General features: G+C 39.6%; 1 protein-coding gene across 1 annotated transcript in view; it reads right to left on the bottom strand.

Annotated features, from left to right (window-relative positions):
• Window positions 1-19,142, bottom strand: part of Gabrr3 (gamma-aminobutyric acid type A receptor rho3 subunit) — a 54,805-nt gene that overhangs the window by 14,597 nt on the left and 21,066 nt on the right. The window contains exons 3-7 of the mRNA XM_021209837.2: window positions 18,137-18,204; window positions 14,474-14,697; window positions 11,261-11,343; window positions 10,034-10,174; window positions 5,608-5,760 (exon numbers count right to left, since the gene is read on the bottom strand). Of these exons, the coding sequence (XP_021065496.1) occupies window positions 5,608-5,760; window positions 10,034-10,174; window positions 11,261-11,343; window positions 14,474-14,697; window positions 18,137-18,204 (669 nt within the window). The remainder of the gene's footprint in view (window positions 1-5,607; window positions 5,761-10,033; window positions 10,175-11,260; window positions 11,344-14,473; window positions 14,698-18,136; window positions 18,205-19,142) is intronic.

Here is a 19,142-nt window from a genome sequence, read left to right as displayed (position 1 = left end):
CTGAGCCATCTCACCAGCCCTAAATAAATAAATCTTAAAAAAAAAAAAAAAAGAATTGCAAAAAAAAAAAAGTATTATGAGGATACATTAAAAGTCTATAAGGTATGTTGTATTTTCAACGTGCCAGATATTTTAATCCATCCTTCAAGGAACTGAGGGACTCCTGAACTCACATTCCTATAGAGTACCTTCAATCAGTAGTTAATTTTATAAATATCTTTTCTTCATTTTATAAGTCATTGAACATAGAACTTTGGTGTTTTTCAATAGATAGTAATTGAGACTTACTGGATAAAATAATGGTTTAGAAAAGTTATAAGTGTACATGAGTTATGAGTTTACACCAGAACCATTGACTATTTGGATTAGTAAAAATAAACCACAGTATCTATGTTCGCCAGGGAGGAACTAAGTATCAATCATGTTCTCTTAAAAGGACGTTTAGCCCAACTAATTTACCAGTTCTTTATTTATTTTAATCACCAGCAGTACATATTTTCATTGCATAAAATCAGCAATAATACTAATGAGAAAATTAATGAGAGAGTGGGGAGGAGAAAGTGTTGGATGGAGGAGTAAATGATGAGATAACTGGCATAAATTCTTAGAGCACTAGAAGTGGAAGCTGGGATGATTAGAGCCGCATTAAACATACCTATTATGTCCCGAGCCATCCCTTGGAAACACATTAATCTTGACAAATGGTATTCCTTGCAGATTCATTAAACTGAACATCCCAATAAAGAGGGTTTGAATCACATGAAGTGACCATTTAGTCAAGGAAAGGTCATATATTGCGTTAGGAAATTACATTCCCACATACTGATATCAGTATGCATAGTTAGAAAGATGTTATGAGAAAATATTTAGCCAGGCCATTTGACTCAGCTCCCCTGAGCCCTCACAGTTTCACTGTATTAACTTTTAAGCACATGAGTGGGTGAATTAAGGGCAGTCTGGGGAGGATTCTTTGTGTCTGCATTTTATTGGCCATCTTTGGCCAGGCATGATGGATCAGTAGTTCATTAACCATGAAGACAGCAGTAGGCTCATAGACATCACTTGTTGGGACTTTGTTAACCTCTTCAGTGAAGTGCTATAAATAGTTTTCCTGAGTGTGGTGGTGGTCTTCATTTACCTTCCTGTAAGAAGGCATTTTTCCTATAAGAACGTTTTTCTTATAGGCATAACTAGGACAATATGGAGCACACAAGGAAAAGATATGAACTACATATCACCACTCAGTGGCCAGAAGCAGCAATTTCTATTCATAGGGATACCAGAGTCCAGAGGTTGTCATTAGAGACTGGTAATTTCTGTGCTGATGACACGAATTTCTTTTGCATGTGTGCGCAAATTTTAAAATCATTTTCTATGGTGGAATATGAAGTTCATGCAGTATTTTTACAAACAAAGAACAAAAACTATTTTGAGGAACGCCATCACTTATAGGAGTCAAGCAAGAACAAGGCATCAACTTGATCATCCATTGGTTTATTATTTGTGGTAGTGCTGATCAAACACAAGGCTTTGCACATTCACTGTAAGCTCTCGACCATTTCCTACCCTCCCTCTTTTCAGTGAAATGCCATTTCTATTTGAAAGAACAAGGCAAAAACAATTGTCCCAACTGGAGTCGTATTTGGTACTGCTTTTCTTAAACCTGGGCTGCTCACTCTATCACATCAAGTGAAAGAAGAAGGCTGTTGAGTGTTAATCATGTGACTCTCACTCTCAAGTCTGCCTTACAATGCTGCCAGATGTACATATGTCACTGTGAACCCCCTATTCCTCAATTTTTATGAGGGATTAATGGAAATACCAATGGTTTTTCTGATGTTATACAATAAATGGCAGGAATCTTCGAGAGATCTGGAGGCTACTCTGAAAGCTGATGCTTTTCATGTATCTAAACCTGTGGGTGAAAGATCTCTTCACAGTACAGAACAGACCAGTGGCTTTTTCATCTAGCAGGCAGTTTCAGATGCTACACTGTTACTAACCTTCCAGAAATAATCACATCCTGAGCTATTTAATGAGAACAGACTTCTCACTACTTTCAGTGAAAATTTATTACGAACTCTGTAGAAACCCGTAGGATCTCTTATCTGAATATAACACCTGAAATTCTAAAGTACTGGAAGAAAATATAGGGGCACAATTTCAAAACATTGGTACAGGTGATAAACTTTTGGATGACATCCCCAAAGCACAGGAGAAAAGTAGCTAAGAAGTTCTGCACAGTAAAAGAAATGAACATAGTGACTAGACTACCTACATAATGAGAAACTATTTTTGCTTACTAACCCATTAGTTTGACAAAGGCGTTGTAAACAAAGTACATAGTACATTAAAAACTTAACAAAATAAGTAATCTAATTATTAGTGAGCAGAGAACATGAGTTCATACTTCTCCAAAGAAGAAATTCATTTTTTGTGTAAATTGTGAAGAAATGCTCAAATTCTTCATACACATTAGAAATGCAAGTCCAACTACAATGAGTTGTTATTTTATCCCAGTCAAAATAGCCAGCAAAGATGTGCGTGTGCATGCACACACACACACACACACACACACACACACACACACAAGAGAGGCAGACAGATGGAGAGACAGAGAGATAGAGACAGACAGAGACACACATTCACATACACAAAGACACTAACAAGTTTATGAAAAACAATATGGAAGCTCCTCAAGATACTAAAAATAGATTTATTATATGATCTAGCTACCCACATCTGGATATACGCCAGAAAGAAACAATATTAACATATCAGTGAGATAACTGCACATGGATGTTAATTGCTATATTATTCAAAATAACTAGAGATCTGCAATGCTCAGCCTAAGTCCTTATCAATAGATACATGGACAAGGGCTACATTTATCTGTAGATATAAGGATGAGTATTAGAATTTAGTTAGAAGTTATACTGGCTGAAGTTTCTTTTTGTGGTACATGGAGACTATAACAGTGAGCCACAACTGATCAAAATGAAGACCACAACTGACCATAGGTGCCCAGCCTCAACTGATGCATCTACAACACAACCCCTATCCCTAACTCTCAGGAATCATGAAGAGAAAGGTAAAATTCTAGGAGTCAGAGGACCAGGATGTCTGCTGCAGGATTGTGTTTTCTAGATAGGACGGGAAATCTATGCCTACTACATCTGGACAATGTGGTTACCGACATGAGAACAATGATAACACCAGTTACCAATAGGGATTGGGGAAATTTCACAAGGCCCCGCCCTTAGATGAAAAACTACAGGTAGTCAATGATTACTGAGTGAAGGAGAATCAGTCTTTCTTAGGGATAAGTTCCCTAAGTAATTGTCCAGTATAAAGTGTCAGCCCTAAAAATATACTGTACATTTATATTTCTATGTGAGTATGCATGTAACAATAACAATTACAGGAAAACCCAAACTATAGAGATAGTACATAAAAGAAGAAGGAGAATTGGGGGCAAAGGAAGGGAAGCAATGTGGAGTCGGGAGTAGAATATGGTAATAGGGATGAAAGATGATCAAATGTACACAATAAAAGTGTCATAATAAACACCATTAGTTTGTACCATTGACAAATGCTATAAAAATGAAAAGATAGACATATGAATGAAAATTTCCCATATACAGAATGAAGTACTATAGGTCCTAAAAAGTGATAGCCCACTGTTTGTAGCAAGTGGATGGAACTGGAAGACATTACGTTAAATGAAGTAAGTCAGAACAGAGAAAAGTCCCACATATACCCTCAAGTGTTGAAGTTACTTAAAATGCTAGCAGTATGCATCATACTAATTATAAGAGGGTGGGAAGGTTAAGGGGATGTGGAGACAGAGAGAGGCTAGTAGTGTGTATACAATCACAAGCAAAGTGGGTTGTCTGCTGCAATGGGGGCTACAGTTTACAATAGTTTACAATACAGCTTGTCGATTACCAGGAGTTCAAAAGCACCAAACACTAAGTAATGATGAGGTGGCAATGTTAATTACCTAATTTGATCAATCACCATTATAACCATGTTTTGAAATACCACCCTGTGTCTTCTAGGGACCGAGCACCACTGCATTTAGGAAGACAAGAAACAAAGGCAGGATTTGAGGGGAGTAGGAAGCTAAAGCCTGGGACCCCAGCAGTGTTACAGGAGAGCTGCAGCTTGTGGCAGGAACCGTGGGAGAGAGGTTGCTCAGGATTGGACGCTAATTTATATAAATAAGCAAAACTTTCCTATCTCAGGGATGAACACAGATATAGGAAGGCAGAATTCCAAAGAGGCTTGAGCATGGTATATCTGTATTCATAATTCACTTTAGCCTACTAGCTCTTAGAGCTGCTGTCCTCACCGTGTAAGTGCAGGGCAGTGAACTTGAGGGATAAGGTTAGAAGTCACTCGAATGTGCCTCTAGACAGAATGCCTTTCTTGGTCTCTCTTGGACGCTCGTATGTGCCCTCTGACTCTCATTTGGGTCTGTGATTGCCCTACTAGTACTGGGATCAGGACACAGATATTCTGATATGAAGGCACAGTCAAAATAATTTAATTAATCATTCAGATATTTTTCCTTGAAGATACTCAAGTCTGATTCGCTTGTAGACTGTGGCTCTTATAGGAGAAAGAGGTGAACACATTATTAATATTAATAATTTATGTCTTCAAGTGATCTTTTGAAGTATGCATAAAATTTGTGAACATTAACTTCAAAAACGATCCTTTGTGGGATGAATTTTATTATAGTTACAACGATTACAGTGATTGTGAAGCGCGTATTAAAATCTTCTCTGGAGACAGAGCTCTACAGGTAAAAAAAGAAAAAAAAAATACAGGAAACCAGAATTGTCTAAACAAGTCAAGAAGGCAGGTGGCATTAGCTCCTGGGTTCTTATTAACTAACATGTCTTCTTCCAAGTGCTTAGCCTGGCACATTCCACTTTACAAGGACTCAGTGACCACCAAGTGGTTTTGAAATGGTTCCCATAAATCAGAGTGTATGACAATTGCTTCTAACATGCTAGATGGATTAGGCAATCATCCCTGTGTGGTGACTTAAAGAGGCAGTCACTTTGTTTCCCTGGAAATTTTACTATCCTTGAATCTCACTCTGACCTTTGGGTTAAGTTCTAATTTCTGATCAGTAGCCATCTCCCCAAATTTAGCATGCTCTGCCCTGGAATTTATTAAGAGACCAAGAGTGCAGTGTGAATTACGTTAAGGAAGTGAATTGCTTCCTTCTGTGCTATAAAAGGTTGGTCTTGCAAAGCCAAATCATCTTGGGTAAGGGACATGGGGTTGCTTTAGTGGCAAAATGAATTTAAGTGGGTTCATTTTTGTTTCATAACCACACCATCTTTTCTTCCTCTCACCTAGCTCCTGATTAGTCAGCAACACCTTCACCCCCACTCAGTCACCAAAGAAAGAGCCCAATTACAACTTGTCCCTGGAGTCAGCTAAAGACAAACACCTTAGCCTGAACACACAGCCACATCCTGACCTAATCCACCACTCTCCTTGCTTCTCCATGCAGCACCCGTATTCATTTGCCTCCTTGGCTTTCCCTTTGGGTTATAATTTTTATAACCAATGGAAAGTTTTATTTACCCAGGGAAACTCTTGCAGGAACAGCTCTCCGGTCAATCCAGAAGGAGACCCAGGAAAGCATTACCATCAACGTGGCTGGGAAATAGGTCTGCAGGACAAAGAAGAAAACGTGCCTCCGTAGCACAAAGTTGATGAAAAGTCTATAGTACCACCCTAGGGGAACAAACAAACAAACAAAACAAACTGATTACCATTAAACAGGCTTAGCCACACAACCTACTCTTCAGGCAGGAAGCTCACGGAGATATAGACAGTGATATCTCATCTCTGCTTACTCAGCACTAGCTGGTTCTCACCTGCGCTTGGAATGCTGATACTGTTAGATGAGAATGAGCTACAGCCTGCTTAATTACTCATCTGAAAGTCTGCTTACCTTCTAGAACCTAGCAGGGAAGGGAATGACAATTACACGGCACGTATGTAATTGTTTGCAGTATTTCTTTAAGAACAGTGCTAAGGTGCTGAGGTGGGAGTGGGTGGGTCGGGGAGCACCCTCAATAGAGGCAGGGGAGATGGGGGAGGGGCTAGGGGGTTTAACTGGGAAGAGGGATAACATTTGAAATGTAAATAAAATACCAATAAAATTTTTGTATTAGAAAAAAAAGTGATGACTGTGTATCATAGTGAAGAGTCGTTTATCAGCTGTTACAAATGTGAACATCTGACTGTAAGAAAAGATTTGGAGTGTTCCGCTGGGCCTTTGCTTGGGATCTGGAATGCTAAGAATTCAAAAAGAAGGGGCATCTTTAACATGTGTTCCTTACTTTGAAGTTTCACAAACTCAAAAGATTCTTTCAAAAAAAAAAAAAAAAGATCATTGTTATGGTTTGTAGATGCTCAGCCCAGGGAGTGGCACTATTAGAAGGTGTGGTCCTGTTGGAGTAGGTGTGTCACTGTGGGGTGGGCTTACGACCCTCATCCTAGCTGCCCAGAAGTCAGTCTTCCACTAGCAGCCTTCAGATGAAGTTGTAGTACTCTCAGCTCTACTTGCACCATGCCTGCCTGGATGCTGCCATGCTGCCACCTTGATGATAATGGACTGAAACTCTGAACCTGTAAGCCAGCCCCAAATATATGTTGTCCTTTATAAGACTTGCCTTGGTCATGGTGTCTGTTCACAGCAGTAAAACCCTAACTAAGACAATCATAATCAGTATTTATCATTATTTTGCAATGCTAAGGATTAAACCCAGAGCATCAGAAATACTAGACAAGTATATATCACCAAGCAACATTTCTCCTTCCTTAAAATTTTTATGGAGAATTATTATTTGGTGTTTTATTGGTGGGGCTGGTACAAGGGATTAACCATGAAGGTTGAATGCTGCTCTACTCTGTGGTTCAGGAGGGGAAGATGAAGATGGTACTATGGGTGGACTGTAGGCTCCTTTATTCATTACAATAGGTCATTCTACCTTGTAAGACGGTCAAATCATTACTCCAGTCAGTGAAATAAAGAGTCTGACTTCATCTTTAATCCTAAAAATACTGAGAGTTCCCAGGCCCCATTTCTATGTCCCTTTCTGCCTCATAAATAACAAACTAAAAAAACAAAAACCTAAAAAATAATAAATAAATAATAATAATAATCTATGCAAGCACATAAAAACCTCAAAATTTCATTTGGCGTCCCATGAAGACTTTAACTACCGTCTCCTCCATCAAAGGGAATGTCCTCTGCCTTTGCTCTACCCCCAAACCACCATAAAATTCCAAGCCAGTTGCTCCTTCCTGTGTTCTCAGCTCCTTGCAGACCTGCTTGGCAGGCTGGATTGCTCTTTCTAGAAAGCTCATAATGTGAGCCATAAACCCATCAGACCTGTGTGTGTGTGGCATCATCCTTTTGCGATGTGAATTAAATTTTTGGCATGAGTATCTGGGGGGGGGGGGTTGCTGTCTCCCATTGCCTCCACCTGTAGAAAGAAGCATAACTAAAGCTGGAGAAAAGAGCTGGTGGTAATTGGGGTGCCATCCCAAGATATACTTATATCCTGGGCCATCCCATATACTTATAGATTGCCACATTTGATCATGTTCTGACACTAAGGGCTTGGATGGTATTAAAAGCATCACAGGGCAGATGCTGATGAAAATGAAGGCGATGGCATTTCCTAACTAATATTGCCTAAGCGCTTCCCACGTGGCAGACACTATTCTAAGTCATTTAAATGTATTAACTCATTTGCAGAATCGCATAAGGCAAAGACTGCCAGGAAACCCTCTGGAAGGTGAGGAAACTGAATTAAGCAATTCCAAGGCTGTGCTAGTGCTAAGTGGTAGACTAGAGTTTGAACTCAGGCAGTTGCCCCTGTACTTTAACTTTGATAACACTTAATTCCCTGACATATTCCGCAGGGGTAGGAGTATTTCCTTTGTGAACCCACAGGATGCGATTTAGAGGAACACTGAAATGGATTTGAATGACAGACAAACCCTCTCCCACTTGTTGATGTTACTGGGTGGCCATGGGCTTGTGTAGAGTCAATGGTAATAGTGAAAGGACTTTTTATGTAAAAAGCAAGACTGCTACAAATGGGAACTAAGTTTTCGTACCCCCAATTTCCAGCTTTTGCAATGAGATCCATATGCATGGTTCTATCTATCTATCTATCTATCTATCATCTATCTATCTATGTATCTATGTATCTATGTTTCTATCTATCTATCTTATATAGCCATTTGAGGATGGTGGTTATAGTTGGTAGCTGTGATGATAGGAATAGGGAAAATATTTACTATCATTTTTGATGAAGCTAATCTTTTTAAACAGAAGAACACCACATTAACAATTTATGGATAATGTGAGGCAGACCTGTTATCTACTCATGAACTGAATTCAGGCATCTTTCTGAAACTTAGGAACTTGTTAAATCTGGATACAACTATTAATTTGATATATGAATATATCCTTCACATTAAAAATGTGCATTTTAAAACAAATTTACAACTGGAACATATTGAAATAAAATTGAAACTTTCCCCAATCTCTAGCTACTTCTTAAAAATTTAGAATGCACAGGCACATACAAACATACCTATATGTGATTAAATAATTTCTTCAATAACAAATACAATTTTTTGTTAAAGAGTCTTCTATTAGTTTCTCTTTTAGTTAAAAAAAAAAAAACCAACCTTGCATCATGCTATGCAAGGCTATATATTTCTATAGTCCATTTTTTAGGAGCTAATGTTCTACTTCTTAAAAGTATAAACATACTAGAATGTTAAGGCTTCATATTTCATTTAAAAAAGACATAAAAGCATCTTTGTGAACAGACTTTCAGTGATGTTTTTGTCTGATTTTTGACAGGCTCTACAACATGAAAAAAGAGCATAAAAATTACCTAGTGTTGATCCTGCCTGGGTGACAAGCACAGATAGTGGACTAAATGGAATGATTTAGAGGTAGAGTTAGAAATTGGAACACTTATCCCCTGCATTTAAAAGAATAGTTGAATTTCTACTGAATGTATTCATGGATTCTTATGCTTCAAAATCCTAAGAAGTGCAATAGATATAATAGACATAAATGCATAGATATATTGTATATATCTGTATAGAAATACCACCGTTTGATCTCCATGTTTCCTTGTATCAAATTATAACATTAAAAAGACAGATTATAATCATAATTTATCATGAAGTTACTTTATCATAGAAATTTTAAAAAATTAAAACTTGTGTGTATCATTGTTCATTGTATATATTCACTTATTTAAATATTGGCTTAACTGAACTGAGGGCTAAAAACATTAAATTCCTGGCATCATTTATAAGACATGAGCAAGAGAAGTAGAAAACTGCATCACAACAGCTTGTCTGCATGAGGTGTTCTTAGTACCTCACAGGGCTCTTCAGACTTCTAAAATTCTTTTCGAATTTACACATCACATATTCATTTATTCAACAATTTTATTCTGTGAATCTTCGATGTGCCAGGGATATATCAGTGATTAAGGAACACAAATGTGTGTTATTTGCATATCAGAAAATGCAATGGACATGATTAAAATGAATAGCATCATTTGTTGAATGTTAAAGAACGCAAGTGAACAGGATGAAACCGACATTTCTCCCAGATCTAAATGGCTGGAGACCCACTGGTCCCAGGGATGCAATTCACTTCTTTGAGATTTAAATGTTGGTTGGTCCTCTTAAGACCCTGGCTTCAAGACAGATAACTCAGTATTTGCTCCTCAAATGGCACGGCCAAGCAGATGGGATAGGATTCCAGACAGGGCAGCCCTGAGCCCAAGTGCCAGCTGCAGCCACATTTTGTATTCTGCTAACTGTAGAGTGGAGGGGCCAAGAATATAACTAAGGCATCTCGTTGGAAGGGTTTGCACAATGGGGAGAGAAAGAGGTTTACTTCACAAACAGTAGGCGCTCAGTAGTTGCCCCAGATTCTCTGCACATAGTGCTGTACCTGTGCTGCTGTAGAAAGCCAGTCCGCTGGACGCGCTGAAGTCCTCAATGAAGAACTGAGAAAGGGAAATATGCTCTTCCGTGTTTAAGGACCTGTTGCCGTGTTTCCAGTACAGCATGAGGTCCTCTTCATTATAGGCATCTAGGATAACACAGACAGTTCCCGTGTTAGAAGTTAGGTGAGGGCTGTAGCCATGCTTTATACAGTTCTGAAACCCCCGTTCCTGGTGCAATGCCATTCAATAATGCAGTACATATCGAAAGATAATTTTCCAAGGGATCGAACAAACCCATACTTCAAAAAGGAGACAAAACAAAACACCAGCTCCATCTTCATCTCCCAACTCTGGAGCCTGAAGACTGGCAAAGTGGTGGCATTTCTCCCACTGTGATGTTTGAGATTTTCCTGTGCGCCCTGTCTGTGCTATCTCATATAAGATTAAGCCAGGCCTCAGGGCTGGGCCACAGTGTTGCTCTCTCGTGGGCTTATTCTATGCCTTTAAGTTTCTTTTGCTGTACCTCTCTAGGACAAAACCCTAAAACGAGGCTTAGTTTGTGAAGAATTTCCTTTTCTTGTGTTATAAACACTTTGTAATAGACCTAGAAAAGGACAGGTGTGTGGGAAGCTCCTGCTGAGGCTCAGAGCTTCACTCATGTGATAGAAACACTGCAGCCAGCTTTTAAGGTGTCTTATCAAAAGCAAATCCTGGGGAACAGTCACTGACAGGGAGCTGGACCACAGACCCCTTAATGGCACTTCTACTAGGGAGTCTGTGCTCCAGGCTGGGTTCCTCTGGGGAGCCTGTGCACACTTGAAAGAGGATTAAAACCTGTCTGGCTATAGGATTCCCAGACTTTCCGAATGTGGAAAAATCAGTGCCAATGTTAGGAGACTGCACGCTCTAAAGGAGCTGCCTTTCATTGCTATTGCGCTATTGTGAAAAAAAAAAAAAAAAAAGAAAAAGAAAAAAAAAATCACAGAACATTTAATTACCAAAGCATTTCCCCTTAAATCTTTTCTTTCAAAAGACACAATCTGTTATCATCATTAGAAAGAAAGCGAGAGAGAGAGAGAGAGAGAGAGAGAGAGAGAGAGAGAGAAGCAGAGCCATATAATTGGAGAACATGATAAGATGTTTAAATGATTGCTAAGCACGTGTGCCTATCTCCCCGTGAGTGTGCGTTTTAATGACAATGTGGGCTTGTCTCCCCAGGCAGAAAGACTTACAGCTTTCCAGCTCTAGAGAACAGTTCTGAGTGTCCAGTGGAAAGCGGCTGAAATCCATGAAGCACATGGCCGAAACTGTTATCCTGTTATAGGAAAGAGAACTTCGATCATTTACCCATATGGCCCAACTAGAGTGCAGCAATGGAGCTTCTCATTGTTTTCTGGCTCTGTGTGCCTTTCAAGGATAATGAGAAACAGGCCTGACTGCGTTCTGTCCAAATAACAAGGCAGCAAACCCGAAGGGGTAGGGATTGCTTCCAGATTGATGGGTAAATTCTTACACCTACTCCATATCTCACTGTTTCCCTATGTTGGATCTCCTGATTTTTTTTTTTTTTTAATTTCAGAAAAACACTTTAAAGTCAGTTGCTTTTTAAGTGGGTCTAAGTCGTTCTGCTTTCTAGAAGATGCAAAACTTAGTAGTCTCCAGTAAAAAGAGTCGAAGGGGTGATGATACAAATTTATAGGTCAAAGTTTCCTTCACAAAGCACTTGGAAAATTTCCTTCCAGTACTGAGGCGAAAGCCAGCAGCACGCTTAGTGATAGAGCCATGTGCATAATACATAATTCAGGAGCTATTAAGGCAAAGGCTTGCATATTGATGAGTTTTTTTCTTAACATTTTATATTCTCCTAGATATTCCTGGCTCCGGGCAGGAGCTGCTGTGCTATGATCTTGCCTCAAAGTGAGACCTGTGGTAGCCACAATAGCAGATCAGAGGTTCCTAAAAAGCCCTCAGCAATTCTGCAAAAACAAAGGCAACAGACGCTCCTGCCCGTGGTGTCTCTGAGTTAGTCAGAAGAACAGAAGCATTTTACCTTTCTGTGACCTGCATTTTATTGTCAATAGCCAAAGCATCAAGAGAGGATGTGTGTGGATGGTACTGTGTGCGAAAATGCATGCTTATACTAAGGAAGTATCTATCCTCTGACGGCTTTCCTACTTCATGGTATATTTGAAGAAGTGGTTGATGAGGATTTTGGCTAGGTGGCCTCAGAACTTAACCTGGCAGCAGGTGACCTGGTTCTGTGCTTGGACTGAGTCTTTGGTTGGGTTGAAGAGTTGCCCTCACAACAATTTTTAGTCCTCCTGAGTTTGGGCCTCTCCAAGACTACCTCTAGGGTCAAGCAACCCCAGAAGGAGTGAGAGTCAGCAAAGCCATTAGGCTCATGGGTACCACCTGAGTGAGGTACGCTGCACTTTGCTACAACGGGGATTAAAGCAATAACCGGAAAAGGCTGAGTCCAGGAGAGACCACAGCAAGTTTGCAGTTGTCCTTTCTGGAAAGTGTGACATTGTCCTGTCATATATATATATATATATGTTCCTTCATATATATATATATATATATATATATATATATATATATATATGTTGTTATATATATATATATATATATATATATATATATATATATATATTCTTTCTATATATTCTCTCTCTCTCTCTCTCTATCTATCTCTCTATCTATGATATTATGCACATTATGCACTGGGGACCAGGGAAGCTCACACTAGTCTTGGTGAGGAAAACGTTAACTGAAAGTTGACCAGCCAGATGACTGACCTTAGTTTCCATCCTTTCCAGAGGTGAGGGTGATACCATGGCCCAAGGAGCCCACCTTAACCACCATGAGCGCAGACACTCTGGTATGGCTCATGGACACCAGATGAGGAGAAATGCTCTTATCAGGGAGGACAGCCCAAGAGATTAAAAGTTACTACACCAGAGTCTGTCTGACAAGGACCGAGCAATCATTAGAATGTGCAAGGTAATCAGGATCCACGGGGTTATTCTATTCCTCTTCATCCTTTCACCAATGCGACTTTCAAACATCTGATTCTTTAATAAGATTCTGTTTTCAGTTCAGAGTGACCTTTGACACTAGTATTTATGAGTCCTATATAAAACCAGTAGTGTTCATTAATTGCATTTATAGCTTTTTATAAGGGTCTGATGCTAGCTGCCCTGTGAATGATGCTTTCTAATGAGCAAAGATAATGTCTTATTGCTGTGATAACTAGTGACTACAAGCCTAACAGCTCATAACAGCATAAATGCATTATTTTGGTTGTGTGGACCAGAGGTCCAATCAGTATCGCTGTCCAGAGTCACGCATTAAAGACTTTACAGGGGAATCCACTTATACCGATCTGAACCTCCACTCCTTAGGCTAGGATCTCATCGCCAACTCTTCTTTTGTGTAAATCAGATATCCTCTCCTTTTCCATTTTAAAAATTCTTATGCTGCATCTAAATCCCAGACAGATACTCTAGGGCCATTTTCCCATGATAGGATCATTAATTTAGGGCTGAGTGTGATGACACACGCCTGTAATCCCAGCACTCAGGAGGCAGAGGCAGGCAGATCTCTTTTGAGGCCAGCCTCATCTACGAAGAAAGGTTCAGGAAAGCCAGGGCTACTCAAAGAAACTCTGCCTCTAAAAACAAAACAAACCAAAACAAACAAACAAACAAAAAGATCTTTAACTTAATCACATTTGCAAGGATCCCTCCCCCCCCCCAAAAAGACCGACTCCCACAGTTTGCAAAGATAAAGACCTCATCTTTTTTTTTAAAACCTACTATAGATGCCTTCTCAGATTTCTAGGGCATTACAAAAAGCTGAGTTGCTTGGATATACAGAACCCTTTTTAAAAGAATTTCTATTTTAAGCCACTTCATATGCATAGACCTCCTTTGGATAAAATAAAACATGGCTCATTAAAGATGAGAAGCTGTTCTAGCACCATGCTAGAACACATGCTTTAACGAACACAAACAAACAAAAAAAAGCGAGTGAGAAAATTTGTGCCAACTTGTGTATTTTGAAAATGATGTAGCTAATTCAGGATTCTAAGCTGCTTGTTGGAGCATGGGCATAAGAAGGACTTGTTTGGTAGAAATAGGTTCACATACCTATATAATCGTGTCTCAGACTTTTGCGGATTTCCAGAGTTCTGCTCAACTCTATTTGTCCAAACAATATATGGACAGAGTGGGAATATACAGAACAGTAATCAATTCCTTAAAGATTGGGTAATGACTGGGTAAAATTCCACACGCTGCTTGTACTGTAGTCTTCAGCATCATGATTTATTAGTGGGAAGCAAGAACTTGGAGGCTGAAGTAGTTAGGTTGAAGTGAGACCCAACACGTTTGGTTAGATGGCTGTGGTCCAAGGAAGCCAAAGGTCAAAGGGGGCCCTCATACCTGAGACTGAAGAGAACATTTCCATCGGGATGTACTCGAAGCATAATATTCTCCACGGTCGTGTCATGGATGAAGGATCTTTTAGAATGGACAAAGAAGATGTCAGGCACCCAGATCTTTTGAATCAGTCTGTGATCAAAGGTCATGCTTTTGTTTGTAGTGCTAGGGAAAGAGAGTCTCTCATCCCTCCAATAGTGCCTGAGGTAAAACGTCATGGTAAAGTCCTGGACACAGAGAAAGGGACCAGTGAGAACCAGAAGGGACCCTGCTCAGGTCATAACTTCAGCATTATGAACTCGCTGACGGCCATACTCTGCATGGCTTGTATATTGTTGTTTGCATTGCAAATTTCAGATACGATGGAGCTGGTTTCTCATTACTCTTCATACTCCTTCTCCATCCCTGTTTCTGTCTTCTTCCCTTTCTATTCCTTCCTCCCTCTCTCCATTCTTCATCCTTTCCTTTCTTCACCTTCAATTCCCTCCTTTTAAAACATGGTCCTATTTTGCGACAACCTCTAGATTTCAGCTCGGGATCTCATTGCCCTAGCCTCCTGAGTGCTGGAACTATAGTATGTGCCACTGTATTTAGTTTGTAATTATTTCTTTTAAAAATGAAAAAAAAAACCCAGATCTCCCAAATTGAATACACTATATTTCTACATGAAAATGAACACAGTGTTTATTAGTGGGAGGAAAGTAGTTGGAGGTTGAAGGCTAAGGATGGTAACCACTCAATACTTGAAGGATAGAAAGGATACTGCAAAATAGCAGTTCTAAATGTCTACATTGCAGAATCACTTACGAGCTGTGTTAGGATGCACGCTCCCTAGAAGCCAGTTGCCAGTGCTCCCAATTCGCTGTGGCTCTGGGATCTCAACTGGCATCATGGACACTAGCTGAGAGAATATGGTGATGGCATAAAAACCTGTGTTAGCATCCAGTTCTGAATGCCTCAAGGGGCTAAACTGGTATCATGCAAGCCAGCCGTAAGACTATAAACAGGGCAGATAGAAACCTGCACTAACATTACAGTAACAAAACCCAAGCTGACAAACATAAAAGAATTTGAATTTTATATGTTATTCAACGTGACAGTTAATAATTTGGTTGGCTGAAAAGAAATTTCTAGCTTCATCGGTGCCATTGAGTCTGGTTTTAAATAATGTGTTTCGCTTTTCTTAAACATGCATCACTTTTCATAACCATTGGCTCATCTTTCTCAACCCAAATCAAACTTTTCTTGATCTTGAGTGTCTAACAGGACACTGGCATTCATTTGTACAAACAAAAGATAGGTATCAGTCATCCCCAAATACGTTACCGATTGTTTGGCCAGCTACATTGTTTTTCCTAGATTCTGTAAGTGTACACTGGGTTATTGCTATGAATTAACTGTGAGGTTGGCTATGTTTGGCCGAGCCTTCGGGTGAGGGCCAGTAAACAGAACCATTCCTTCATCAGCGTAGCACTACTTCACGGGGGATTGTGCAGGTTACCGGGTGGACTGGCCTAACGGGCATATGCTTGGAATCATATGCTTACTCTGATCTGGAGGCCACTCAGAATTAAATTAATACAGGGGGCACTAAGATACAAAGTATAACCCCAAACTGCACTTTACTTGGTGCTGGGTATCTGTCAAGAATATTTGTTATTCACACACATACATAATCGAAACGAAGGAGACCCACGGAAGGAGGGCAGAAGAGACAACAAGATGGGGTGGGGGTGGGGGCGGGGAGGGTGGCAACTCATCTAGCCTGGCTCCAGGGACAAACCTGACTGGTGTTTCAGAGGAATGACAGTGAGAGAAACACACGGAGAGGCAGAACTCTGAGGATCAGGTTATCTGGGCTCTCTGCAGGAGAAGCCTTTTCACGTGGGAGCCTCCGCTTGCTTGTTGTATGGACTTGAACAGAGCAGCGGTTGTAGCATAGAGCCGAGCAAGGAAGACAGTTATTATGTGCAGACGAACGAGGAGGCGGAGTGTGTAGTATAGATCTGGGCTAAGAGGACAGGTTTAGCTCATTTTTGTAGGAGCCTTCTGGGTAGGGGAGCAGTCTTCAGGCTGAAAACGTTGGCCGAGGGGTCAGGCTGTGCTCGACATTTTCCACGCACACCATTAATATTTCACACATGGGCCAGGAGAGAAGGCCTGCAATTTCCCTCTGACCCCAACTCCCAGGCAGAAGGCTTTGCCATCCCTCCATGGGTCTGCCGCTCTAGGCTCATGTGGGTACTTGGGGTTTCACACAGGGCTTCGGCTCCCTATAGATGCTGGTAGCCGTTAGGTAAAAGCCAGGAAACAAACAGTGAGTTTTAGAAAGGCACTGCAAACATAATGGAGAAGGGCTCATCCAAACACAGGCCATATAAATAAATTAATATAAAACGAGGGGGGGGTAAGAGAAACCCATCTGAAAACAAAGTATGTGAGTGCTTTTTCATAGAAGCTGGGCACAGCATTAACTACTGTTACAGTAAAACCTCTCTAATGCTGAAAAATCACTTAATGGAAAATCTATTCTGAAAGTTATACAAAGAAAGTCCTTATACATGAAAAAGAGAAAACGAGACGGAAAAGGAACAGTTGGCGCCATTAAATCATAAAAATGGCTAAGAATGATAAAACCAGGTTAAAGAAAGGGAAAGGGGCTCAATAAAGTAAATAAAATAGGGTAGAGACCTGTGAAAGGGTAAATGGAAATCTCATAATAGATGGCCATTTTCAAATACTTTCTTTTTAAAATTTACTTTTATTTGAAAATATTGATTTTATTATTTGATAGACATTCCACATATACTAATCCTGATACTTTATTTTCTCTTGTTTTGAAGCTTCTAAATGTGCATTCTCATGAAATTTTCCAAAGTTGCTTTTAGGTAGTTGTTAAGTAAATCTTTTTGATATGTGATCTATGATACATGTATAGTTATTTCTGTAGATAGAAGTTTTGAATGTACTCATATCTAACAATTTAGTTTTTCTTTTGCTTTCTAATATGCATATGTATATAAAATTATTATGTATCTATTTTCATATGTGACTAAATAAAATAGTAATTTTAAAAACAAAAATGTTCTATGAAAATATAGGCATTACATTGGAAAATAAAACATTAAACTGTCTTATATTTTTATAACACATGCAAAAGTTTCTGAATTAAATATGATCATGTTTTAAAATGTCCTATCTCCTGATATTAGTTATTTACAGACAAGCAGAATTAATATTAACCAAGATACCTGGAAATAATCTACAGAGGTTGGCTCAGAAGTCTATCATTTTATGAACATGTCTATCATTTTATGAGCCAGGCCTCATGGGTGAGATTGCATAGTATGCAAACAGTACTGTTGTTCTTCTTACACTCTAGTTTTCAAGTGTGTAAGACTGTGACAGAGAGCAAGTTTCTCATGATGTTTTACCAGAAACCATAAATGAGAAACTGAGAAAGAAGCAGTGGAGAAAAAGTAAGAGTGTAATCAGAGGGTGGAAGAAGTGAACGGAAGAGAGAAAAGCAAGCATCATTCTACTGTGATGCAAAGAAGGACTGGCTAACAACACACATGCCTGGAAGGGCTTATGCAAGAACAAACGATTCAACCCTGTTATTTTATTCCTTCCAGAAACAGATCAATATCCTTTGGGAACACTCACCATGTTGACCTCTGAAATGCTGTCGATGCTTTCAACCTGGACATCTATACCCACAGGCACTGGCGAACCTTCAGAAAGAAAAATGAATAACTTACTGAGAGATGCAGTGTAATCATTTTGGACATCTTCCAAACTGAGAAAAACCATTGTTGAACAATTGGGGGTGATCTATTTTTCCCACTGCATATATATTTATTCATCACTTCACCTATTTTCTACTGAATCATTTATCATACATACATACACCCTCAAACACAATAACTAAGGCTCAGGTGATAATAAATGGTACTCCAATCATCATGGCTTACTTTCTTGGAAAGTCTCAAAGAATTCCCTGTACATTTCATTTAATTTTTTTTTTTTTGGCTAGTAGGGATTTAGTGAGAAATAGTGTTTTGGAAGCATATGGAAGAGCATGTCAGATTGTGCATTTACAAAATGCACAAATGTTATTGGCAGTTCAGTGAGTTTTATAGAGTCCTTGGCTTTGGAATATCAAACCCATATCTCTCCTGTTCCCAAGATCAGCCTTTTACTTTCATATACTTTCATACAGTGGTTGGTAGCCTAGAGATAGATTCCTGTGTGAGGATGCAGACCCAGACAGGTCCCCTTGTAGATCAGCAAGTACAGAGGGCACTGGGGAAGAAGCAAAAAAAAAAAAAAAAAAAAAAAAAAAAAGAAACTTATCTGATGAAATAGAAACTCCAATACTCCAATAGAAACGGAAGCAATCTCAGACAGTGAGTGGACTGCAAACTCCCTGGCAGCTGTGGCTCCCGAAATGGGGTTCCTGCGCCTAGAAAATGTAAATGAAAACCAAGAGAGCCAAGGCTAGACAGCCATTGTACCATTCTATAGTTCCACTAAAATGGATTTCAAAACCCCATCTATCTGTCTGTCTGTCTGTCAGTCTGCCTGTATCTCTCTCTCCCCCGTTTCTGTCTCTGATTCTCTGTCTCTGTCTCTGTCTCTGTCTCTCTCTCTCTCTCTCTCTCTCTCTCTC

Source organism: Mus pahari, chromosome 12 (genome assembly GCF_900095145.1).
Source record: "Mus pahari chromosome 12, PAHARI_EIJ_v1.1, whole genome shotgun sequence".
Taxonomy (NCBI): Eukaryota; Metazoa; Chordata; class Mammalia; order Rodentia; family Muridae; genus Mus; species Mus pahari.
This window is presented reverse-complemented; position numbering and strand designations above follow the sequence as displayed.